Below are 25,954 nucleotides of genomic sequence, written 5' to 3'. Positions count from 1 at the left end.
TACACAAAACATATATTTTTATAATTAGAAGAAAATAATAAAGATTTGTTTTCCCGATGGCTTGACCTGTGGGTCCAGCCTTCATGGTGTAATATCTCTGGCACTCGCACCTAGGGATGTACTGTGTGGGGCATGGCTGTTGGACCAAACCAGTTTTGAAGTTCTTAGGGACATGAATTCCTAGTGTTTAATATTTAAGGTAATGCTTTTTTTTTTAAAAAATTATCTCTCACATTTTAAAGGGTATGTCCTCATTCTGTAATCTAGAAAATGGGGTTAAGGTCTATTTCTTGTCTCTCATTTTATAGATTGTAACAGATTTGTAGCCTTCCCTCTTCCATACCCAGATTATTCATCTCTTTTTGATTAAAGATTCCTCTAATGGGAGGTGCCTGTGGCTCAAAGGAGTAGGGCACCGGCCCCATATACCAGAGGTGGTGGGTTCAAACCCAGCCCCGGCCCCAGCCCAAAACTGCAAAAAAAAAAAAAAAAAGATTCCTCTAAAGTCAGTTTTAGTTGTTCTGCTCTAGTCTTTGTCTCTAGTCCTCTCAACCCTCCTTTTCACCATTTTGTTAAGATTTAATTTATATGCTATAAAATTCACCCATTCCAGTTTACTTTTGTCTTTCTGATATAGTAGGATCTTGGGAATGGAATGATCTAGCCTCTCTTTATTGAGTTTTGTGACTTTGAGATGTGTCACACTTAGATTGTTTTAGATATGATTCTTTGATTGCACAGAACAATGACAAGCTAGCTTGGGTTGGGGTGGAATAGCTTATTGAAAGAATATATGTAAAGTGATATTGGAAATAATCGTGAACATTGAAAAACAGGAGTTTTATTGAAGTGATATCTGATAGAAATTGGAGTCAGATTTTGATTCTGGATCCAAGACAGCCCTAGAGACCACATCAGTAAAGGTTTATGGACTTTCCCACTGGGACTCTACTGTTGTCCTTGGGTCTGGTTGTCTGTTTTTAATCTCTGCTCTTATCCTGTTTGTCTATTCTCTGTTCATAGCTTTTGCCTACTTGTTATGTGTCCATCTTCATATGTTCACCTGGCCCTGACTCCTTATCCCTACTCCTGTCTGTTCTTCACCTTATTTCTGTTGCTTACTACTTCTCTCTCTTGTGTTTCTGAATGTATACTCTCAAGAGCAGGATGTGGCTCTGCTTTTTATGCTAGGCCATTGCAGAAGTCGCACCTAGAACTGCTCTTGATTGGATAATCAGCTCGTAGTTCATTCACTGGTGAATGCAGTGGAGTATCAAACGTGATTCTCTGTGAGCATGATGTGCCTACCTAGAGGGACTTTGTGCTAGGCAGTCACCACACCTGACAGTGCAGAGCCTTATTTTCCAAATCTACAAAATGGAGGTTGAAATTGGGAATGTTGACTGAGACGTACCCTCTTAGAACACCTTCAGCCTACCCTTCACCCCTCCTCCGTGATCTTAGCAGATATCCTTACCTTCTTTTCGCAGGAAAGGGAAGAATTTTTCTTTTCTCTTTCTTTTCTTTTCTTTTTTTTTTTTTGAGACTTGCTTTATCACCATTGGTAGAGTGCCGCGGTGTCATAGCTCACAGCACCTCAAACTCTTGGGTTCAAGTGATCCTCCTGCCTCAGTCTTCCAAGTAGCTGGGACTATAGGCTCCTGCCACAACTCCTGGGTAGTTCTTTTCTATTTTTAGTAGAAATGGTCTTGCTTTTGCTTAGGCTGATCTCAAATTCCTGAGCTCAGACAGTCCAGAGTGCTAGCATTACAAGCATGAGCCAGCACACCTGGCTAGGAGAGGGAAGAATTCTCTACTGTTTGTGATCATACCTCAAGTTATGATGATAATGGCCTTTTTTGCCTGCCTTCTTAGATGAGATAGGTGTTTATCTGTGTCTTAGTACTGATTCTCCAGGACGGGCTATTTCTTGCTAGGAATGTAACAGTTGGAACGAGAACCTAGATGGAAGGAAGAAGGAAGGAAACCTGTTGGTTGAATAAACTCCACAGATGGCTTTTTTTACTTTGCCTTCCCCAAATGCCCTCTTAGTTGACAATCTCTGTACTTTGTGCTCCTTCTTCCTGCTCTTAATTAACCAGCTTTCAAACATTTTTTCAAACCCTTATTTGGTTGGAGGCCAGGCGTGATATCTCACATCTGTAATCCTAGCACTCTAGGAGGCCAGGCAGGTGAACAAGAGCAAGATCCCGTCTCTAAAAATAACCAGGTGTTGTGGTGGGCGCCTGTGGTCCCAGCTACTTGGAAGCCAAGGCAAGAGGATCGCTTAAGGCAAAAGTCTGAGGTTGCTGTGAGCTGAGACACAAGGGCACTATAGTGAGAGCAATAAAGTGAAACTATGTTTCAAAAAACAAAAACAAACTCTGCTCCCCCCAAACCAAATCCATATTTGGTTGAAATATAAGGTCTTATTCTAGTTTAAGATAAATAAATAAGGTTCAGCGCCTATAGCACAGTGGTTATGGCACCAGCCACGTGCACCAAGGCTGGTGGGTTCAAACCGGCCCGGGGCAGCTAAACAATGACAACTGTGTTGTGGCAGGTAGTCCCAGCTACTTGGGAGGCTGAGGCAAGAGAATCCCTTAAGCCCAAGAGTTTGAGGTGGTGACACCACGGCACTCTACCGAGGGCAATATAGTGAGACTGTCTTAAAACATATATTAATAAAATAAAAAGATAAGCTTTCAAAAATCACGAATATTATAGAAGTGGTGTTGAAAAATCGTCAAGGTGATTCTGTATCTTAGCATTTTTCAGGAACCCAGTCTTCTCTTGAGAAAATGGAGCTGTGTTACCTTCACATTTGTGAGTAGAATTTGCTACAGATGTTGGGGCTGAATTGTTAGGTCTTGTTATTTTCTGTTTCTCACTTTATGCCCCTCCCACAAGTGTACTGTTTATTTATCCTCCTATTTTAAGAAGTAGGTACGATTCTCAACAGTAATTCTATAAAATATCCAATGGGGATATAATTCCTTTAAATCTTTTAGCTAAAAATCTAGATATAGAAGAGATGAATGTATACAGATAGGTCAAATAATTTGAGATTCATAGACTATTCTTTGAATAGTCTCAAAAGGCATATGGCTGTCATTTCTACGCTGTAACTTTTTATATTTGAGCAAATATTGCTATTGGAGAACTTCGAATCAAAGTTTTTATTCTAATTCATCTTTTAAAATATTTTAAATAAATTTACAAGTTTATATTTGTTATAGAAAATTCAGTATGTTTTGTTATATAATATACAGAGAAATATAGGAATTAAATAGAAAATGCTTTCAGTTTTACTGCTAATTATTTTCTTTTTATTTTTTTCTTTTTTTTTTTTCTGTCAAGTAGGCTGGGCTGGGTTTGAACTCATCACCCCTGGTGCACAGGGCCAGTGCTCTATCCACTGAACTACAGGGACCACTAGTTCTTTTATATTTTCAATTTTTATTTTTATATTTAGTCCAGTAAGAATTGTGTATGCAGCATGCACATACACTGGTAAATATCTCATTTTTTTTTCTCCAGATTGTTTACTCTAGAATTCTGACACCTGACAAATGTGATTATTAAGTACTATCTTATTAGTAACATATAAGTAATGTTCTGACATGTGTTGGTTCCTCTGTGTAAGTAAGGCAGTCTGGGTGGGACTTCACTTAAGGAACATTCCCTCATACCCCGACAGCCAATACATTCAGCTGCAGTTGATGGATATTCGTTAGGAATTTGTTTTATCCAAGAAAAGTTAGCGTCAAGATTTTTGGTAAAATCTTCCATTTTTAAAAATGTTGACAACTCATTTAAAAGCTGTAAAATACCGTGCAGAACAGAGTCAGCAACCTCAGCTCTATAGGGTAGCTAGAAAGCTGGTTCAGTGGAACTCTTGGGCTTCCCCCAAGTGACAGGCGTGTGTAGTCAAGATTTGCCTCAAATGTGGAGACCAAGGATACAGCAGCTCTCTGCTGAGAGGTTCATCTGGAAGTTGGTCACTTTGTAAACTCCTCTGTTGGGGTTAGTGGTTGTGGACAGATGGAGCATTTCTACTCCTGTTGGTTTTGGCTGTGTGGTTCTCTGGTCTTATTCTAAAGCAATAATTTTCTGCTAGCGTGCCGAGGCACAGGTGTGCTGCGAAAATTTTTAAAGATTATTAATTAAATTACTTTCAAAAGAAGTTCAAAGCACAGTAATTATACTCTTTCTTTTTACTCTTTTTTTGGATCCACATAATTTAAGTGTGCTGTGGAAGGTTAACCGTAGGTTCAAGTGTGCCATGAGATAAAAAAGGTTCAAAAACACTGCTCTAAAGAATTAGCTTATGCCATCCAGGTTTACAGAGTCCAGAAAGTATTCTTTCTTATTCAGAGGCAGTAGCTTTTCTTTCTTTTGGCTGTGTGAACATTTGTCCATGGTCCTGGCTTATTCCTTTCAGAATGGGAGTAAAGGATCAGATTTTTTTTCCTGTTAAGACAGTGAGTGAATACTGTGTGGGTCATTCAGTTGATTCCAGACATTTCAAATTTAAATATTTCTTTCTCTACAATCTTTGAGTCTCACAACTCTTTCCCTCAGCTGGGTAGTGAGGTACCCATTCTTGACTTTATAAAGTTCTTCAGTTTTTGTAGTGCTATCAGCCCCTTTCTTTGATGGCTTTCTGACTCACATGGCCTGGGTCTGTTGTTTTACTGACTTGACCTTGTGTAATGTTCCTCCCAACAAAACGCTTTGCACTTCCTCCTCTTCTTCATGGTTGGGCTAAGCTGTCGACTGGTCCTTCCCGTATCTCCCCAGTTAGGTCTTGCTCATTCTCCCTGACAGCTGCTTGACACCTCCTTCTCTTCTCTTTCAGTCCCCTCATCATCCTTCCTTCACTATCTTAGCAGACATCATTACCCTCTTTTCATAGAAGAGGGAAGAATTCTCAACTGCTTGCCATCGCCTCAAGTTGTGGTACCAATGGCATTTTTTGCCTGTCACTTGTCCTTGGGAAAAACCTGTGTTCAGGATTCATTTTCTATTTTGATCTTTCTCCTATCTTCAGCGTTTTCTTCTGTACTGGCTCCTAACTGGTGGCTCTTCAGCATGCTAAGTCTATCTTGTTTTAAAAAATACACATCTCCTTCTTTCAGCCCCACACCGCACTGCATGTTCCATCTTCCTCCTTAGTAAATTGTGCTGCTGTTACTCTTGCCATTGCTCCGATGATAAGACCTGAGCCTGATAATAATGCTGCACGTTAGTGGTGTGGAATTGAGCAGAGGACAGCTGCTCCTGGAGTCGTGACTGTCCCTCCATGGTGATGGAGAGAAATTAGAGAAATTCTAAGAAGTAAACATTAATCTATTTTTACTCCAGGGTTTCTTGTTTATCATTTCTTATATCATTCCAAGCAAAAATGCCTAAGCAAAGGAATCCAGAGTGTATGGATGTGTAATTCCTAGATTTACTGCCTACGCAGCAGGACTTCAGAAGAGGAGGCTCTGGGTGATGTCTGAGCTCATGGTGTGGCTGCAGGACTTAGCGGCTGATGTGCATTGGCATCATGCTGAGAGAAACCAAAAGTTCACGAGGCAGACTGTGATCAGAAGTGGCCCATACATGGTGTAGTTTGTTTCTTGTCAGAGGAAGCTATGGAGAGGCCTTTGGTATAGGTTTGTACAGTAAAAAAAGAAAATTTTTTTGCTATTCATAGTTGTTTGTTGTTTCCTTTCTCCTCCCTAAACTGTCTCATTAACACATACCATGACCTCTTCCTGTGGCAGCCCTTTTCATGAAGAGGGGGCTTGGTTACCTTGTTACCTGTGTCAGCAAATATTGCATCCTATTGAGCTTTATAATTCTGTCAAATGATAAACTGTATTGATTTAAAATATAAAAGGATAGTGATGGTATTTTCTATGGAGGGAAATCTCTATAGTTGGTATGTAATTTGTGTACATGATTGTTATATGTTCATGGGTAAGGAATTTAGTCAAGAACATCCTCAGGTAACTCAGGTTCTGCCCGTATTCCTGTTGTTTTTGTTTTTGAGTGTACACATATATTTGTCTACCAGTAGACTGCAGCAGTAAAGACACGTGCATAAAGTTCCGATCTTCATCTACCCATAACTTGCATTTTTCCTCACTTCCTTTATTTAAGAAGAGTTTTCTCTCAGTAGCTTTCTATACGTACTTTATTGAACATTTCTAATATTTTGGAAATAGAACACTAAAATCTTCACATGAAGTTTTCCCGTTCACTGAGGAGATATTTTGGCCAATGATGATAACAGTTATTTCACAATTGTTTCTGTGAAACAATTGCCTATGATACTTTAAAACCGTGGGCAAGGGAAAGATTCTTTTCCTGTAACTCCCTATTAGCAGAAAAAAAATTCTGTAAGATCTCTCCAATAATTCATGTCTTCCAACTTTTAATTTTCTTCAGTTCCCCAGAACATTAAAAAAAAAAAAAAATGGATTGTTGCTTTGCTGTTTAGATCAGCCCCCTAAGTTGAAGAGATATTTTTTGGAATGCCTGGGAAATTTTTAGTTCAATACACAGCTTCAGGACTGTGTTACAAATCAAAAAGATCATTCAGCATGCTTAAAACATTGTGTCTCCTGAAAAGTGTTATGCTTTCTCTACTTTTTAGATAATTGGTTGCATTTACAGCAATAATATCTGGCAAAGAAAACCCAACTCTATAACCATTCTTGTATATTTTTATATTTGATCCCCACATGCAAAAGTGGTGCGTGGCATTCAAGAAAACAAGTTTAAAAATGGCATAATGTGGCGAAAGCTGTACTTATGGACTTCTTTCACTTTACCTTTAAAATTTAGTTTAAAATGGTTTGAAAATGTTAGGATGAAACGGTGTTGAAGGAAGAGATGGGAGGCCTGGCTGTGAGTTGGGCTTTGTCAGCTCCGTCACCACTGCACTTTCTCCTCCTTATCATAAAATAAATTTGAGAAACTCCAGATTAAACAGAGTTGGACAAGCTTTTTTTATTACAGAGCTTCTCTGAACCTGTAATATGTATGTGTGTTGTGAGCTCCAAAGCCAGCTGTCTTACTGGATCACACACATTTTTCAGGGTGTAGATTTTCATGTGGAAACACTAGGGTGTATCACTAGCTTTTTGTTCCTTCTAGATATGAACCTGCCACCCCTGAATGAATTTCAAAAGGTCTGGAAATGGATGCATAATTAGGGGGCATAGATGTGTAGGTAGGTGTTTCCTTTTATGGTATTCTCTAAGTGGTTTATAATCCAAATTAAAGATAAGAATACTATTGCATAGAAAGCCTGAGGTTTCTTTAGAGTGCACTTTTTGAATCTGTAAAGAACTTGATAAGGAACTTAGTCTATGAAACTTCTGTATTAGGACTAAGTAGTGTGATGGTATCACAAAAGATGGGAAAGTGCTTATAGTTTTCCACCCTCAAGTCTGGAGTTCAGTTGAATGAACAGGCAGTTGTTTGCTCAGCTGTAAAGTATGAAGGAGTCCAAGACCTGAAAGGTGACTAAGATTTTAGATAGACCTGGGTGTGCTTCTGGCTTGTTGGTTTTGTGACCTTGGTTAACAAAATGCTGATTGATTCCAAGAATCTCACAGCATTGTTTAATATGATAAGATCCTGGACCATGCTAAATTTACTTGGTTTTCTCTGATTTATTTGGTTGAGTCATGGTATTTATCCAAGAGACTGGATGGAGGAACCAGTGCTGGGAGATCTGACAGTGAAAGGCTTGATTAAAGTACAGTGGACCATTGCTCCAGAGACCGTTTTTTCTGACTTGTTTGATTTTCTTGGAGATATCCTCTTCTCTGGTTGGAGCCTTCCCTGGAGGGTACAACAGAGCAAAGATTCCTAATAAAGCAGTTTGCATGAGAAGACCAGGAGGCTGGGGAAGGAGTGTTGCTCGGGGGGGGGCAGTGTGATGCCAACTGTTGGCAGTCTTTCCCACTGTGCCCGAGTTGACTTTGGAATCTTCCACCGAGTGTTTTGAGAATTTACTACCTGTGGAATCTTGGCAAGTGAGTTAAAATTTATTGTCATCTTGAGTGTAGTGGTTAAAGGTACGGTCTTCAAAGTAAGATGGTAAATTCTGCTCTACTATTTTGAATTGTTTGATCTGAGACAATTAACGTGCAGAGTTGGGTTCTAGCTGGATGTTCTTGAGAAGGATACTTAACTTTTCTGTGTCCTAGTTACCAGCTGTATTAAACTGGGCTACTGGTAGTAGCTACTGCAAAGGGTTATTGTAAGTAAACATTACATAATATTTGTGCTATGCTTAGAATAATGCCAGGCACAAATAGGGAGTCCACAAATGCTGACTCTGGGTGTGGCGATTGTTGTGGTGGTGTTTCATCATCATCACTATCATCTAGGGCACAGGGCAAGTCAGTTAAATTACATTGGGAAAAATCCTTTAAATGGCCCAATAATTAATAGGTTGACTGTCCTAAATCTAAATATCTGAAATGTAGAATGTTCTAAAATCTGAAATTTTTCAAGTACTGAGCTCAAAGGAATTGCTCATTGAAGCATTTTTTTTTTAATTGCAGGTTAATTTGAGGGTACAAAGAATTGGCTACAATATTTGTTTGCATTTGTTAGGTATAGTCCCTGTTGTAGTTGTGTCCCACCTCCAGGAGGTGTGCCCCATATCCCCACATTGTGCCCGTTAAGTGAGTGTATACTAATTCCCCTCCCTCTCCCCTCTCCCCAGTCATTGGAGCATTTTGGATTTTGGATTTTTGGATTTGCAATGCTTAACCCATAGATACAATGCAAATCTTCCAAAATCAAAACTCCCAAACTGTCAGTCCCAAACATTTGTGATAGGGTTGTTCAACGATAGTAATTCTGGAGCACACTGAAGTTGGAAACACAGTTAAGGAGAAGAGCATTTAAATGATTATGTTACCTTTAAAGAAAACAATATTAAATGTAATAGTAATGGGGAATGGATGTGATTCTAAAGTATTACTGTTTTTCTGCATGGTTTACTAAATTATGTTTTATTCATAAATCTGTAACCTAGAGTGACTTAATTCCCCCTCCTTGTACCCATCCCCCCAATCCCCGCACGGAGACTGAGGGCTTCTGTAAGATGCAAGAATTTCAGTGGTAAAACTGGACAGACCAGGATGAGTCGTCCCCCTACTCTAAGCTTAATACATTTGTTTTTTATAAACATTAAAGACGACAGTGTATATGAGAGCACATGACACACTGCTTGGCACATAGTAACTGCTCCTGAAGTTTGTATAGGATTGAGTCTAAATCTTGACTGGGCAGATTCATGCACTCCCTTTGAGAAGCTGTAAGGAAGAACTTGGCCAACTGCCATCTGTCTTTTAAATGAGCATTTTTGGCCCCTTTGAACAGCTTTCACTCTCAGACCCTTAGGCGTTGGTTTCTTTCAGCCTTAATTTCCTAATCTATAAAATGAGAATCATAATATTTATCTCATGGGGATATTGTAAGGATTCCACAATGAGAGATTAACATTAAAGGTGTTTAGCACAGTGCCTTGCTACCACTAAGCTCTTGATAAATGGTAACTGTTAGAAATCAGCAGTCCTAACAGTGGGGAAAGTTGTTCTGATAGCAGTTGATTGAGCTTTTGGCTCCTGTAGCTTTGTTCAGTTTTTTTTCTTAGAAGCTTTCTTACTCTGAAATTTCCAAGGAGAGTATCATATGCCTGCATAAATTGAATGTGTCTTTCTAATTTTATTTCAGGTAACGAGGAGTACTTGATTAATCTGATAGATTCTCCAGGACATGTGGATTTTTCCTCAGAAGTATCAACAGCGGTTCGCATCTGTGACGGGTGCATCATTGTGGTAGACGCTGTGGAAGGGGTCTGTCCACAGGTGATGGATTGAAATGTGAAAATATTTTAGTGTTAAAGAAGGTGGGGAGATAGGAGGAGCCGATTGTTGAGTACTGTGTACCACTTTAGGAATTTCACTGACAATCGGAACATTGGTTTTACATTTCACATTTGGTAATACCCCAGTCTGTGATGGAGTTAAACCACCAGAGTCATTAAGGAATCTTAGAGGTGATGACTTTAACCCACCTAATCCTTAACTTTAGGATATTTTGGATTGAAATATCTACGATGCCCTCTTAGACAGGGACTTAGCAAAAATGGGAGAAATAGTTGAATTTGAGGAGGAAAAGGTTTTTGAATTGTGAGAGATTGTTGATAGCAAGATACTGAGCTAGTTCTCCCTGGGAGAAGTTCTCTTCTGCTGGTATCTCAGTGCACACATCTGCTCCACCTACTTGTACACACACATGCATGCTCCCTTGGTACTTCTCTCTCTTACTTTCCCATATCCAGTGTTTCTCATCTGTTCCACCTAAGGCCAGAGGGAACTTAGAACTCTTGTGGGGATGGAGCCCAAAGAGCCTTTCTAAGTTATTATTTCTTTTAATAATTTTTTTGAAGACTTATAAAACATAATCTTTTTTAAAAAAGATATTTTTATGTTCAACTTCCTAACATACATATTTGTTTTAATGTTCTGCTTTTTTTTGAGACAAAGTCTCATTTTGTTGCCCTTGGTAGAGAGCCTTGGCGTGATATCATAGCTCACAGCAACCTCAAACTCTTGGGCTCAAGTGATCCTCTTGCCTCAGCCTCCTGAGTAGCTGTGATGACAGGTGCCCACCACAACACCTGGCTGTTTTTAAAGATGAGGTCTTGCTCTTCCTCAGGCTGGTCTCCAGCTCCTGAGCTCAAGCAATCTGCCTGCCTTGGCCTCCCAGAGTGCTAGGATTATAGGCGTGAGCCAGCACACCCGGCCTGTTTTAATATTTTTTAGAAAGGATAATAAAAGGTTTAAATTACTCAACTGAAGGAAATCTGATATTCTAAGAAGATATACTATGGCTGTTTGTAGCCTCCTCTGAGTTTCCTTAATGGCGTAGGTACTCAAGTTGAGAGGCACAGCCCTAGTCTGTGTAGTATCTCATGTATCCTGGTAGGATAAGTGAAATTAAGACACATGACTTTAAAGCAGCAGAGCAGAGGTTAGCTTTAAGAGATGAGGTTATGATGAGGGAGATTTACACAGAGGGCTTCTGGAGAAATGTTTTATTTTTTGACTTGTGTGCTGATAACATGAGGTGTTTTTTTTTTTTTAATTGTATGTTTGTTTTTTGTTTTGAGACAGAGTCTCACTTTATCACCCTTGGCATAGTGCAGTGGCTTCACAGCTCACAGCAACCTCAAACTCTTGGGCTCAAACAATTCTCTTGCCTCAGCCTCCCAAGTAGCTGGGGCTACAGGAGCCCACCACAACATCTGGCTATTATTTTGTTGTCATTGTTGTTTAGCATGCCTGGGCCAGGTTCAAACCTGCCCCCCCTGGTTTATGTGGCCTGTTCCTGACCACTGAGCTATAGGCACCAAGCCTGATGACATGAGTTTTTATTGTGTAATCATTCAGTTAACTCTGTGTGTACATGTGTGTGAGTGTATATATATATGGGTCTGTAGACACATATTTCCAACAAATCCTTCATATGTTTGCATAAATTTATTTATCCTTCTTAAACTGTCAGCTCTACAGGTGATTTCTTGCCTGCAGTTTTTTGCACCGTGTCTATATTTTGTGACTTCCTTATGAACACCTTTGTCTGACTGGCATAGTCTGAATTATGATATATGGTAAAAGAAGTATGGAAGTGGCTTTAAGTACTTCAGTTTAATTACTGCAAATCATGAGTTTTACATTTTTCTTTCTGTTTTTATCAGACACAGGCAGTTCTGCGACAAGCCTGGCTTGAAAACATCCGTCCAGTTTTAGTGATTAATAAAATAGATCGCCTGATAGTGGAACTAAGATTTACCCCACAGGAGGCCTATTCTCATCTCAAGAATATTTTAGAACAGGTATTTTATTCTTTAGAATTTGAAAATTAGGGCTCAAAGAAAAGTGGTAGGGAAGTTACTGAGTTGGGTATTGTTGTAGAAAGCTGAACTTCCCATTCATACATGCTGGGCCACGTGAGAGCAGAGGCAGCAAACAGACATGTCCTCAGTAGTTCTTCCATCTTCTGGAAGTATCTGTCAGTGTAAAGCTGGGACAACAGGGTCTCTTGTTTAAAATTTCGTAGGCTGGTTCCAAAGCAAAGCAACATTAAAAAGCACTGTGGTATTGTATTGTCTGTCTTTAGATGAAATTTTCCCTAAGCATTCATTCATTTATTTATTGAGCAAACATTTCATAGATACGTGCATATATGTTGAATAAGTGGATTATTAAATGTCCATTGTGCTTAGGGATTATGAATATAAAGATGGATAGATCAGAGTCCTTGTTTTTTTTTTTAAGGCAAGCATGAAACAAAGTTTATTCAGAAAGAGAAAGACAGGCTTACAGAGTAAGGAATTTATAAAGCAAGATTACATTTTCCATAGTGAACAGGCCTCCATTGCCCGGGAAAATATGCAGGTGGGCCCAGAGGCCCAGAGGCCCTATTTTCAAAAGAGCTCAAAGGGTATAGTAGAAGAAACAGACAGTTAAGAGATGTTTGGAGAACTAGGTCCTAGGTCTGGTTTTAGAGCATAGAAGAGGGCCACCTAACACAGTCTGGATAAAGGGGAAAAAAGGAATTAGAGTCTCATAATGGACGCCTTGAGATAGAAGAAAAGGTGAAGAATTAGGGAAAGGGCATTCAAAAGAGAAGAAATAGGATGAGCATTGGGGCAAGAAAAAGTGTGGGACACTCTCACTGAAGGAACTACAAATTGTTAGCTACAGCTAAAGAATTAAATCATGTTAAGCAGTGACAAGAGATGGGTGAAAGGAATATAGGACTTAGATTCTGGTGAACCTTGAATGCCTTGCATAGAAGTTTGAAATTTCTTCTTCAAGACAGTGGAAAGCCATTGATGAGATCAACTTGAGTACATACATTTGCCAACAGAACGAAATGGTAAAGGTAAAGCAATGAAAAAGAATAATGGATGGATCCAGTTCCTTGAAGTAGGCAGTGGCGACAAGAAGGGCCAGGAGTATTTGCAGTTGTAGATGAACTTATAGGGTAGAGTATGGAGAACTTGCAAGAATTCTTAGTAATAGGTTCTGCTTTCTTTCTGATTGAGGAAATACAAATCCTGCATATTTGGGAGTAAAAATAGTTGGGTATTAGAGGTTAGAAGAGGGCTTGAAGAATATGGTGAAATTTTCAAACACCTGATAATGAGAAATGAGCAAGTTGACTGAGTTTACAAATCAGGATTGTGGGGAGTTGGAAATCCTGAGTGCTAGTGATACCAGAACTCAGTACTAAAAACACAAAAATATGACACATTAGTATTTATGTTAAACTAATAATAATCACCATACAAATGACCTTCCAAAAGCCTGCTCAGTTTTCCTGGGTTTTGAAAGAATGGGATCGTAATATGTAAGGTAGTCATTATATGTAAATGTCACCTTCTAGCCCTAATAAAATTTAGACAGTGCTTCTCCTAACATGAGTGTGCTAAGCATCTGAATGACACTGTGCCATTTCACTCTCTCTCCTAGATTAATGCACTCACAGGAACTCTTTTTACTTCTAAAGTCCTTGAAGAAAGAGCAGAGAGAGAGACTGAATCCCAGGTGAATCCAAATTCTGAACAAGGAGAGCAAGTGTATGACTGGAGTACTGGCTTGGAGGACACGGATGATTCTCACCTTTACTTCTCTCCAGAACAGGGAAATGTGGTGTTTACCAGTGCAATTGATGGGTGGGGCTTTGGGTAAGTCTGTTCGAGTCTATTTAAATCTTTGTATGGATTTTATATGTAGATGATTTTTTGTTACATTTTTATTTTGAGATAATTGTAGATTCACATACAATTACATGAAATAATATGGAGAATTCTCTTGTATGATTTACCTAGTACCTCCCCCACCTTGGTAACCTTTTGGAAAACTATAGTGCAATATCACATTGATGTGGTCGAGTCAAGACAGAGCACGTTTCCATCACCATAAGGCTGTCTCATGGTTGCCCTTGGATAGCTGCACCTCTTCCTTCCCAGCCCCAAATCTTCTTTAACTGATAACAACCATTAACCTGTTCTCCAGATTTGTCATTTCAAGTGTGTTACAGAAATAGAATCAAACAACCTGTTACAGAAATGAAACTAAACAATATGTAACCTATTTTGGATTGGCTTTGAGACTTATCCAAGTTGTTACATGTATTATTACTGTAATTGGTTCTTTTTATTGCTTAGTATTCTATGGTGTGGATCATTCATCTATTAAAAGACATCTGGGTTTTTCCAGTATTTAGCTATTATAAGTAAAACTTCTATTAACATTCTTACATAGATTTTTGTATAAATATAAGTTTCCCTTTCCCTGGGATAAAAGCCTAGGAAATGCTGGGTCATATGATAGTTGTGTGTTTAGTTTTTAATGAACTGCAGAACTGTTCCGGGGGGCCTGTACTATTTTGTATTCCCATCGGCAGTGCATGGGTGATCCAGTATTTCTGAATTTTCATTATAATTTGGTGGTGTTGCCATTTTCATTTTAGCCATTCTGATGAGTGTGTGCTGATAGGTTGTTGTGGTTTTAAATTGCACCTTACTGATAGCTAGTGCTGTTGGGCATCTCTTTCTGGACTGAGTTGGCACCTGTGTATCCTCTTGAGTTAGATGTCTTTTCATGTCTTTGCCTATTTTCTTATTGTATGTTTGTTTTTATACTGTTGAGTTTTGAAAGTGCTTTTATATTTTAGACACCAGTTCTTTGTCTCATACATACTTCGTAAATATTTCCTCTCAATTTGTTACATCCTCTCAAAAGTGTCTTTCAAAGTTTTTAATTTGGGTGAAGTTTGCTCTATCATTTTTATTTTTTTTAATGGATCTTCCCGTTAGAGTCAAAGTGAAGAACTCTTTGCGTGGCCCTAGATCCTGAATATATTTTTCTCTCATTTTTTTTCCTAAACATTTTATAGTTTTACTTTTTATATTACTTTGTGGTCCATTTTGAGTTAATATTTGTATAAGGTGTGAGACTTGGGTCAAGATTCATTTTTCCTGGGCCTGTGAATGTCCAGTTTACACCAGCACCCTTTGTTGAAAAGTCTCACTCTCCTCTGTCCAGTTGCTTTTGTCCCTTGTCAGAACCAGTTGGGCATGTTTATCTACATGTATGCTGAGTGTTTTGTTCTGTCCACTGATCTACATGTCCATCTTCCTAGCTGTGCCACACAGTCTTGATTATTGTAGCTATGTGATGAGTCTTAAAATCAGGTAGAGTATTTCTGCCCACGTTATTATTCTTTTTCAACAGTATTTTAGCTTCTTAAGGGTCTTTGTCTTTCCATTTAAACTTTATAATCATCTTGTCTATGTCTGCAAAAATATCTTGCTAGAATTTTGATGAAAATTACATGGTAAACTTGTATATTAATTTGAGGAGAATCTTGATCTCTCTCCTTTGTTGAATCTTTTCTACTCCATAAATACCTTGTCTTTTCATATATTTAGATTTTCTTTGATTTCTTTCATTAGTAGTTTTCAGCATATAAGTCCCAATATTAAGTAAGGGAAAGCCTGTCTTATTAGAAATAGTGTTAGGGGTGTAGGCTGTTTTTAGATGTTATTTACCAAGTTGCGAAAGTCCTCCAGCATTCTTACTTTTCTGAAAGTCATTTTATGAATTACTCTCAAATTTGGTCAAGCTATTTCTGCATTGATTCATATAATCAAATGATTTCTGTTATTTAGCTTGTTAAAATGGTAGATTACATTGATTGAGTTTTGAATATTGAGCCAGTCTTGCATCTCTTGTAGATTATATACACATTTGATTTTTTAAAAAAACTTAATTCTTTGGATAAGTTCAAAATGTACAAAAATGTATACTGCACAAAGTCTTCTACCTTATTCCATGGGCTCAGTATTCCATAGCTGTCTTTCCTGGCAGCTTTTGGTGTATCCTCTTGAAGTTATTTATGCATGTGTGAGCAAATACATTAATATTAACTTTTTATTTATGCATGTGAGCAAATACATAAATATCAACTTTTATGTCAAAGTTAATGTTGAAAGAAACCAACTTTATTCAGGATGTGCACATGCTAGTTATTCAGTTAGTCACTTTATTTAAGTTCATTGACTTCTTTCCATTATCCTGTGACATAGATACTACTATTTAGTATCTAAGGTCCAGAAACATTGAGCTTTTGCTGAGCTTTTTGTTCAGCATCATTCAGATGCTAAGTCTGCTTGGCACGTTAGCTCTTATTTTCCTACCACAGTATTTCCCTGTTGTCTTCCCCAGGGACTATAGGGATCCTTCCTGTGATGGACGCTTCTGGATACACACATGCCGGGGCCTTATAACAGTGTTGTCAGTATTGATATATATGTGGCTCTTAACCACAACTATTTCTGACTTGTGGAGTTCAAAAAAAAATCCAAATGTAATTAAAAGTTTATTACTTTGAAAAAAGAGTCTTTGACTTGGATAAATAATTGTGGGACTGTAATGAACTTTAGCCGTAGGCCTATTATTAATATACTTTTCAGAGATCATAGAATGAGAAATAACGCACCAAGAGTAGCCTGCCTAGTCTCTGGTCTCTCCTTGTCCTCCTTCCTTTTTTTATTTTTAATTGTCTTTTGTACATAAATCATAAATACATTTATGCCGTTATAGGATTCAGTGTGTTGATTATTTGTACAAATTGGAATGCTTACATCCTACTAAACAAAATCACCACTTTTATCCAATTACAGGGTTAAGACATCTACACTTGATAGATCCAACTTGTACTTGCAATATCCTCCATAGGTGTAGTCCCCCTACCAACTCTCCCTCTATCAACCCACCCCCCTCCCTTCCTCTCCGCCTCTCCTTCCCTCCTTCATCCTAGGCTATAGTTGTGTTTCATTTTTCATGCACATGTGAGTGATTATAAATTGGTTTCACAGTAGTACTGAGTACATTGGATATATCTTTTTTTCCATTCCTGAGATACTTTACTAAGAAGAATATTTTCCAGCTCCATCCACGTAAACATAAAAGAGGTAAAGTTTTCATTTTTTTTAATGCTGCATAGTATTCCATGGTATACATACACCACAATTTATTAATCCATTCATGGGTCAGTGGGCAGTTGGGCTTCTTCCATGACTTGACCATAAGGAATTGAGCTGCAGTGAACAATCTGGTGCATATATCTTTATTGCCAAATGATTTTTGGTCCTTTGGATATACACCTAGAAGAGGAATTGCAGGATCAAACGGCAGGTCTATATTTAGATCCCTGAGTGTTTTCCGAACTTCGTTCCAAAAGGAACATACTAGCTTGCATTCCCACCAGCAGTTCAGAAGTGTTCCCTTTTCTCCACATCCACACCAGCATCTGTAGTTTTGGGATTTTGTGATGTGGGAATTAGCTGGTGACCTGTAGAAAATTGAAACTGGACCCACACCTTTCTCCTCTAACAAAAATGAACTCTCACTGGGTAAAGGACTTAAACTTAAGAGATGAAACAATAAAAATTCTTAGAGAGAGTGCGGGGGAAATGCTTGGTAAAATTGGCCTGGGAGAATACTTGATGAGGAGGACCCCCTGGGCAATTGAAGCAACATCAAAAATACATTACTGGGATCTGATCAAATTAAAAAGCTCCTGCACTGCCAAGAACACACTAAGTAAAGCAAATAGACAGTCCTCAGATTTTTGCAAGTTTATGTATCCGACAAAGGTCTAATAACCAGAATTTACAGAGAACTCAATCTAATTGCTGAGAAAAAAACAAGTGATCCCATTTCATTGTGGGCAAGACACATGGAACAGAAGCTTCTCTGAAGAAGATAGGTGCATGGTCTACAGACATGAAAAAATGCTCATCATCATTAATCATCAGAGAAATGCAAACCAAAACTACTTTGAGATACCATCTAACTCCAGTAAGAGTAGTCCTTGTCCTCCTTTGTATAGGAACTTCTCCAGTTTCCTTTTCACTGAACATATTTTACCTTGGGCAATATAGCTTATTAAAATACCTTAATTTACATGTGTATAATGAGTTCTAGATACTTTATTTGATGCCTAAAAGGTCATCCCAGACTTTTTGAAGTAGATATTCAGGTAATTACAGGCAGATATTTAGGTTCAGTAGAAATTATGAACCTATTAAGAGTTTACATTTTTTATGTATGGTTGAGGGCTTGCCATTGTCACCTTTCTGGGCCTCAGTTTCTTATCTGAAAAATAAGAATATTGGGTTAAGGTGATTAGTACAAATTTCTTCCAATTAAAAGGACAGTGTTTCAGTCGTGTAACAGGGTCACGCCTGTTGATTCCCTAATATATGACCATTCTATTAGTGAGCCACAATGTGGGAGACTTCTTCTTTTCTTACAGTGATTTTCTTAAGTATTTTAATGCTTTTTGGTAAGTTCAATATAAATCTCACAAAGTGGGAGAAGAAGGACTAGAGGAGGGGCTTGAATGGATAGGATAATTTCTATACTCTGTATAATTTTTGACATTTTTAGATTCTCTTAGTCAATAAGGGAATGTTCTCCTTTGTAGACAAGATAATATTTATTTATTTTATTTTATTTTTTTTTTTTTGAGACAGAGCCTCAAGCTATCCCCCTGGGTAGAGTGCCATGGCATCACAGCTCATAGCAACCTCCAACTCCTGGGCTCAAGCGAGTCTCCTGCCTCCGCCTCCCAAGTAGCTGGGACCACAGGCGCCCGCCACAACGCCCAGCTATTTTTTTTTTGGTTGCAGCCATCATTGTTGTTTGGTGGGCTCGGGCTGGGGATTCGAACCCGCCACCTTAAGTGTATGTGGCTGGTGCCTTAGCCACTTGAGCCACAGGCACTGAGCCAACAAGATAATATTTAGAAATCATCTAAGGCCTGTTCTCGACAAGTTGATAATGTTAATTTATGGGAAAGTGGTAGAAATGAAAGGTCTGGAGAGCTTTTCCTTCTAATTTTCCCAAAAATGTCAGTGAATAGGCAAAGTTGGCAGCTGTATGCATCATAAAAGGTGGAAATTGGGCACTTTTCCAGTGGGACAGAAATAAGAAGTTGTGAGTAGAGGCTGAATCTAGGTCTGCTGCCTAAATACATCCTGTTAATCAACGTTAATCCAGGAGAATCTGCTCTGAAAAGCAGAAACATGGATAGAAGCAAGAATCTAAATTCTTACTGAAATACAACTGAAGACTCAACTTTGTAGATTATGGATAGGAAAGAAGAGAAAAATGAAAAGCTTTTCCTAAGAGTTTCATTTGTCATCTTGTACGGGTGTCTTAGATTCCTGCAATTAGTGCTAATCCGCTGGGTAGCTTGGAAGGCAAGCTTGATTCTTGAGCAAGTTGTCATTCAGGAAGATAGGCAGCAGATAGATGAGAAATATTTTGTAATTCAGATCTGTTCTGCAGGTCTCTTAGAATCTTTTTTTGAGGTTAACTCTGTAGAAGAAATGAATTTAAATTGAATTCAAGAATGGAGAAGTACTAGAAGCAGTCGGTGTTTTTTTTTTTGTTTTTTTTGGTTTTTTTTTGAGACAGAGCCTCAAGCTGTCATCCTGGGTAGAGTGCTGTGGCATCACAGCTCACAGCAACCTCCAACTCCTGGGCTCAAGCAAGTCTCCTGCCTGTGCCTCCCAAGTAGCTGGGACTACAGGTGCCTGCCTCAACACCTGGCTATTCTTTTTTTGGTTGCAGCCATCATTGTTTGGTGGGTGTGGGCTGGATTTGAACCCGCCAGCTCAGGTGAATGTGGCTGGTGCCTTAGCTGCTTGATCCACAGGCACCAAGCCAGCAGTTAGTGTTTTAAAATTATTGGTAATGACATAAATGTAGTGGGGGATAGGTAGATGTTATAAAGCAAATTTTGTGGTAATTAGGGGATAAAAAAGAATGAAAAAGTAAGAAAGATGATTTTGGAACATTATTATACCTGTATATGTGTATATATATAAATAAATGTAGACTAAAAAGGGAATTGAGGACAGTGAGCAAATGTTTTACCATAATTTCTGGTTTTGAGAGGTTTTAAGTGCTTATGAAAATATTTAAGTTTGAGCTGCCCCCTTCCCCCCTTTTTTAAAACACAGTCTTGCTCTGTTGCCCTGGCTGGACTGCAGTGAGATCACCATACCTCACTGCAGCCTTTAACTCCTGGGCTTAAATGAGCCTCCTGCCTCAGCCTCCCGAGTAGCTGGTACTGTAGGCATGTGCAGTTTACCACTTTTATAGTTAATAGAAAGAAAAAGTTTACCACTTTTCTAATTAATAGGAAGATATTTATCTGATACATCATTATAAAAGATTTAAATAGTACAGTCTGAGTAAAAGAAATAAATGCTTTTAAAACTCCTAGAAATATAACAGAAATAACACCAGAAGTCCAACTGATCAAAACAGTTATAATAAATGTATGAAATCCCTCATATTTTAACACATTGTTGACAGGTCACAAATTAACTTGTATTTGCATTTGGATTAGCTATTGCAAATTTTAAAACACAGGGTAATGTAGGATATTAAAAAAGTATTCTTGATCATGTCACTGGAATAATACTGGAAATTTCATTTTAAAAAAAATTTAGAAGTTTGGGTGGTGCCTGTGGCTTAAAGGACTAGGGCACCAGCCCCATATACTGGAGGTGGCAGGTTCAAAACCAGCCCTGGCCAAAAACTGCAAAAAAAAAAAAAAAAATTTACATGTTTGCTACAGAAAAGGGTAAACATAAAGTATAGTGGACAGTAGCTTAACACCAAACCTTTGGCTCAGATATATCAATCAAATGTGACCAATAAGAAAGTAGGTTTGACAATATTAATGATAAAATAGAATTGACGGCTAATTATGGCATAGGATCATTCTTATATAAATAATTGACACATTGCACTATTGAAGGATTATGGATTGGCTCTGAGACCAAAAAAGAACTATAAGTAGAAATCTATAGGCATGAGATCTTAACATATCACTGGCAAACTCTTCACAGGTTAAGTAGACAGAAACATAAACCATGTGAAGTCAGTTTTTTGTGTGTCAGTGAAGGGCATAAAAAATTGGTCCTGTATCAGGTGAAAAGACAATTCATACTCAAAAGCTTGAAAAGGTGGTATGCTCATCACTAAGCCATTATCTCCAGTTTTAACCATCAAAGAATAGGCCCATGTTGCCAATACAGAGATCAAAGTTTCAGCTTTATTCATTGAGGCCCCAGTGAATATTATTTGTACAGATTGGGCACCTTGGTAATGCTAGGTTGGAGAATGGTTGGGGATGCATATCACAGGAGCTGCCTCTTACTGTCTGCCTCTACCAAGGCTTTGAAGGCCCTGGGATATGCCTGTAGGTCTGGAAATGAATGTGCAAGTCTGTATGGAGGATTGAAGCCTGCAAAACTGAGTATTGATAAATGGAAAGCTGCAGAGGAGCTCTGCTCTGGCCTGTGCCAGACGGCAGGAAGCCAGGGAGGGGTGCTGACTGTTGATCCAGTATGCAGCAAGACAGCCTGTTTTCTTTTTGTGGCATAGGAACTCTATCAGCAATTGTTGGCTTTTAACCTTGTCTTCACTTGTGGAGGAGCTTTCCTATGAACAGATGGTTTGATTTCTTCCTTTCTAATCCGTATACCATTTATTTCCTTTTCTTGTCTTACCTCATTACGTTGGGCTTCCAGGGCAGTGTTGAAAAGAAATGGTGATGGGGGGAAGTTCATGCCTTTGTTCACAAGCAGGCAAGTTGCTGATACTTTGAGAGTGCTATGCTCAAATCTTAGATTAAACATTCTGTTGTCTGGAGAAAGGGTATTTCCAATGTCCTTTATCCTAGTAGTGCAGATACTACCTATAAAACCCTCATTTGTTGACTGACTGCTTTCCCGAGGCCAGAGACCATGGTTGTGGCTGGTTTTTCTATGGGCTCATGAGAGTTAAGTCAGTGTATGTAGGTTTACCATTTAATCCAGGATATTAAAAACTTGTGCTGGTAAGTTGTGGCTCTAGAAGTTGTTTCTAGAAACAGGAAAAGACTCAACTAAAAAGGATAATTTCAGACCAATATGACTAATGAATATAGATGCAAAAATTCTCAATAAAATCTTAGCTAATAGATTACAGCTTATCATCAAAAAAGTCATCAGGATCAAGTAAGTTTCATCCCAGGAATGCAAGGTTGGTTTAATATATGCAAGTCTATAAACGTTATTCATCATATCAACATAAGTAAAACCAAAGACTACATGATCCTCTCAATAGATGCAGAAAAAGCATTCAGTAAAATCCAGCACTGGGGAGTATAGGCATATGCCTATAGGTGGTACATTTCTGAGGAGTACCAGAACACTGAGGAGTATAGGCATAGGTGGTACATTTCTTAAACTGATCGGTGGTACTGAAGAGTACAGGTATAGGTGGTACATTCCTTAAACTGATTGAAGCTATCTATGACAAACCCTCCATTTACTGAATGGAGTAAAACTGAAAGCTTTTCCTCTTAGAACTGGAACTAGACAAGGTTGTCCTCTGTCACTACTATTTAGCATTGTGCTGGAAGTTTTAGCCAATACAATTAGACAAGAGAAGAAAATAAAGAGCATCCAAATGTGAGCAGAGGAGGTTAAACTCTCCCTTTTTGCTGATGACATGATCTTATACCTGGAAAACCCCAAAGACTCAACCGCAAGACTCTTGGAAGTCATCAAAAAATACAGTAATGTCTCAGGATATAAAATCAGTGACAAGCCAGTTGCTTTTGTATACGCCAACAATAGCCAAGATGAGAGGTTAATTAATGTCACAATTCCCTTCACCATAGCCCCAAAGAAAATGAAATACTTAGGAATATGCCTAACAAAAGAGGTGAAGGACCTCTATAAAGAAAATTATGAAACCCTTAGAAAGGAAATAGCAGAGAACATCAACAAATGGAAGAATATACCATGCTCATGGCTGGGAAGAATCAACATTGTTAAAATATCTATACTTCCCAGAGTAATTTACCAATTCAACGCCATCCCTATTAAAATACCAACATCCTACTTTCAAGACTTGGAAAAAATGATTCTGCATTTTGTATGGAACCAGGAAAAAAAACCTTATAGCTAAGGCAGTTCTTAGTAAGAAAACAAAGCCGAGAGTTTTACTCTACCAGATTTTAATGCTGTATTATAAGGCCATAGTGGTCAAGACAGCATGGTACTGGCACAAAAATAGAGACATAGATATTTGGAATCAAATAGTAAACCTGGAAATGAAACCAACAACTTATAGCCACCTAATCTTCAATAAACCAAACAAGAACATCCACTGGGGGAAAGACTCCCTATTTAATAAATGGTGCTGGGAGAACTGGATATCCACATGTAAAAGACTGAAATTGGACTCGCACCTTTCTCCGCTCACAAAAATTGATTCAAGATGGATCAAGGACTTAAATTTAAGGCATGAAACGATAAAAATTCTCAAAGAAAGAATAGGAAAAACACTGGATGATATTGGCCCGGGGAAAGACTTTGTGAGGAAGATTGCCATGGCAATAGCAACAACACCAATAATAAACAAATGGGATTTAATGAAACTGAAAAGTTTCTGTACAGCCAAGGAGACAACAACCAAAGCAAATAGACAACCTACTCAATGGGAAAGGATTTGCTTATTTTGAATCAGACAAAAGTCTAATAATCAGGATCTGTGTAGAACTTCAATTAATTTATAAGAAAAAATCCAACAACCCCATACTTCAGTGGGGAAGAGACATGAATGGAATCTTCTTTAAAGCCAATAGATAAATGGCTACTAAGCATATGAAAAAATGCTCATCATCCCTCATTATCAGAGAAATGCAAATTAAAACCACCCTGAGATATCATTTAACCCCAGTGAGAATGGCCAAAATCTCAAATGCAAATTAAAACCACACTGAGATACCATCTAACCCCAGTGAGAATGGCCAAAATCTCAAAACTGCAGATGCTGGCATGGATGTGGAGAGAAAGGAACACTTTTGCACTGCTGGTGGGACTGCAAACTAATATAATCTTTTTGGAAGGAAGTATGAAGAAACCTTAAAGAACTCAACCTAGACCTCTCATTTGATCCTGCAATCCCATTACTGGGCATCTATCCAGAAGGAAAAAAAAACCTTTTATTACAAAGATACTTGTACTAGGTTGTTTATTGCAGCCCAATTTACAATCGCTAAAATGTGGAAACAGCCTAAATGTCCTCCAACCCAGCAATGGATTGGTAAGCTATGGTATATGTATACCATGGAATATTATTCAGCCATCAAAAACAGTGGAAATTGTACAGCGTTTGTGCTAACCTGGATGGAGGTGGAACACATTATTCTTAGTGAAGCATCACAGGAAGAGAGAAGAAAGAATCCTATGTATTCAACTTTGATATAAAGACAACTAATGACAATTAATGACACGGTGGGGCATGGGGTTAGAGGATACCTGACACAGAAGGAGGGAGGGGTGTGGGCAAGGAAAAAAAATAAGAAAGAAATTAGTGACTAATTCTTATATAAATTGTATTTAATTTGGACCCAAGTACATTACTTAAACATTAATTTTTTAATTCAACATGTTAATATGTTGTTTATCATATTGCATCCTCATTTATAAGTGAAATATGTTTGTAATTTCCCCCTTATAATAATATATTTTCTCCAATTTTAATATCAGGTGTATCCAGATTAAGTAGAATGATTTTGAAGTATTTCTTTTTCTGTTGCCTATAAGATTTGGCATGATTTGTTTCTTTGAAATTATCTGTTACTTTCATTTATAAATATTAGTTGTTTATTTTTTTGAGACTTTGGAAAAAACAAAATAAGTTGTTAACTGATCAAAGTATTCTATAATAGATGTACTTCTATCTGACAATTTGAATGTTACTTTCTTTCCATTATTATTGCTTAATATTTTGTTGCAGCAATTGTCTGATTTCTTTTCTGAATATATTTATCTTCATTTGTTCTTTATGAGGTTTTTCTTCTCAGTCCTTATGTTAAATATTGTTATTGTCATTAAATTTAGCCTTTTTAATTCTGTAAAGGCAAAAGTGGAAACCTAATATACACATGTATAAGTAAGAAAAATTAATAAAATAAAAAACTTGTGTTGGTAAGTTGTGGCTCTAGAAGTTGTTTCCTTTGTGAGCAACAGTCACTTACAGTAGTGAAATAAAGTTTTATATTGGCAAGTTCTGATGAGCAGCTGGAGCCTGCATTTTCTTGGCCTGTGTTCCTTTTATCTTGTTTTATATGTACAACATTAAGAGAGGGGGCTATAACGTTAATTCTAATTCATATTAGTGTAGAGTATGTTGGGCAAGAACATGGGCTTTGGAGTGAGACTACTTGGGTTGGAATCCCAATTTCTACTTCTTACCTGTATAATATCTCTGTACTTCACTGTCCTGATCTGTAAAGTGGGAGAAATTGGTAGGATAGCTGAAATGATTAAAGAACTTTGAATAATATCTGGCAAAGAAACATTCAGGTATTAGCTATACTTACCATTATTAATGGCATTTACATTTGATTTTCTTTCAGGATTGAACACTTTGCCAAAATCTACAGTCAAAAGATTGGCATCAAAAAGGAAGTTCTTTTGAAAACCTTGTGGGGAGATTATTATGTAAATATGAAAGCCAAGAAGATTATGAAGGTTGATCAGGTAATGTGGTATATGTCCCTTTGATTTTTGGTCACATTCTTGCCCAATGAAAACCTGTACTGTAATGCTTTTAATAGATGTAATTCAGCTTTAGTTTGTGTAGGTGAGTTCATGAGGGGATTTTTTTGTAATATGTCTATAAAAATTAAGAAAGGCTTACCACGTACTGTTTACATCAAGCCCTTTTGCATATAGTGAGCATAGACCTGCGTTTGTTTTTTTTTTTTTTTTTTT

General features: G+C 37.9%; 1 protein-coding gene across 1 annotated transcript in view; it reads left to right on the top strand.

The window, feature by feature from the left end:
• Positions 1-25,954, top strand: part of EFL1 (elongation factor like GTPase 1) — a 138,060-nt gene that overhangs the window by 12,323 nt on the left and 99,783 nt on the right. The window contains exons 5-8 of the mRNA XM_003784590.3: positions 9,754-9,887; positions 11,783-11,920; positions 13,563-13,777; positions 25,597-25,720. Coding sequence (XP_003784638.1) covers positions 9,754-9,887; positions 11,783-11,920; positions 13,563-13,777; positions 25,597-25,720 — 611 coding nt within the window. The remainder of the gene's footprint in view (positions 1-9,753; positions 9,888-11,782; positions 11,921-13,562; positions 13,778-25,596; positions 25,721-25,954) is intronic.

The sequence above is a fragment of the Otolemur garnettii genome, unplaced genomic scaffold (assembly GCF_000181295.1).
Source record: "Otolemur garnettii isolate 467f Iridium unplaced genomic scaffold, OtoGar3 scaffold00011, whole genome shotgun sequence".
NCBI classification, from domain to species: domain Eukaryota; kingdom Metazoa; phylum Chordata; class Mammalia; order Primates; family Galagidae; genus Otolemur; species Otolemur garnettii.
This window is presented reverse-complemented; position numbering and strand designations above follow the sequence as displayed.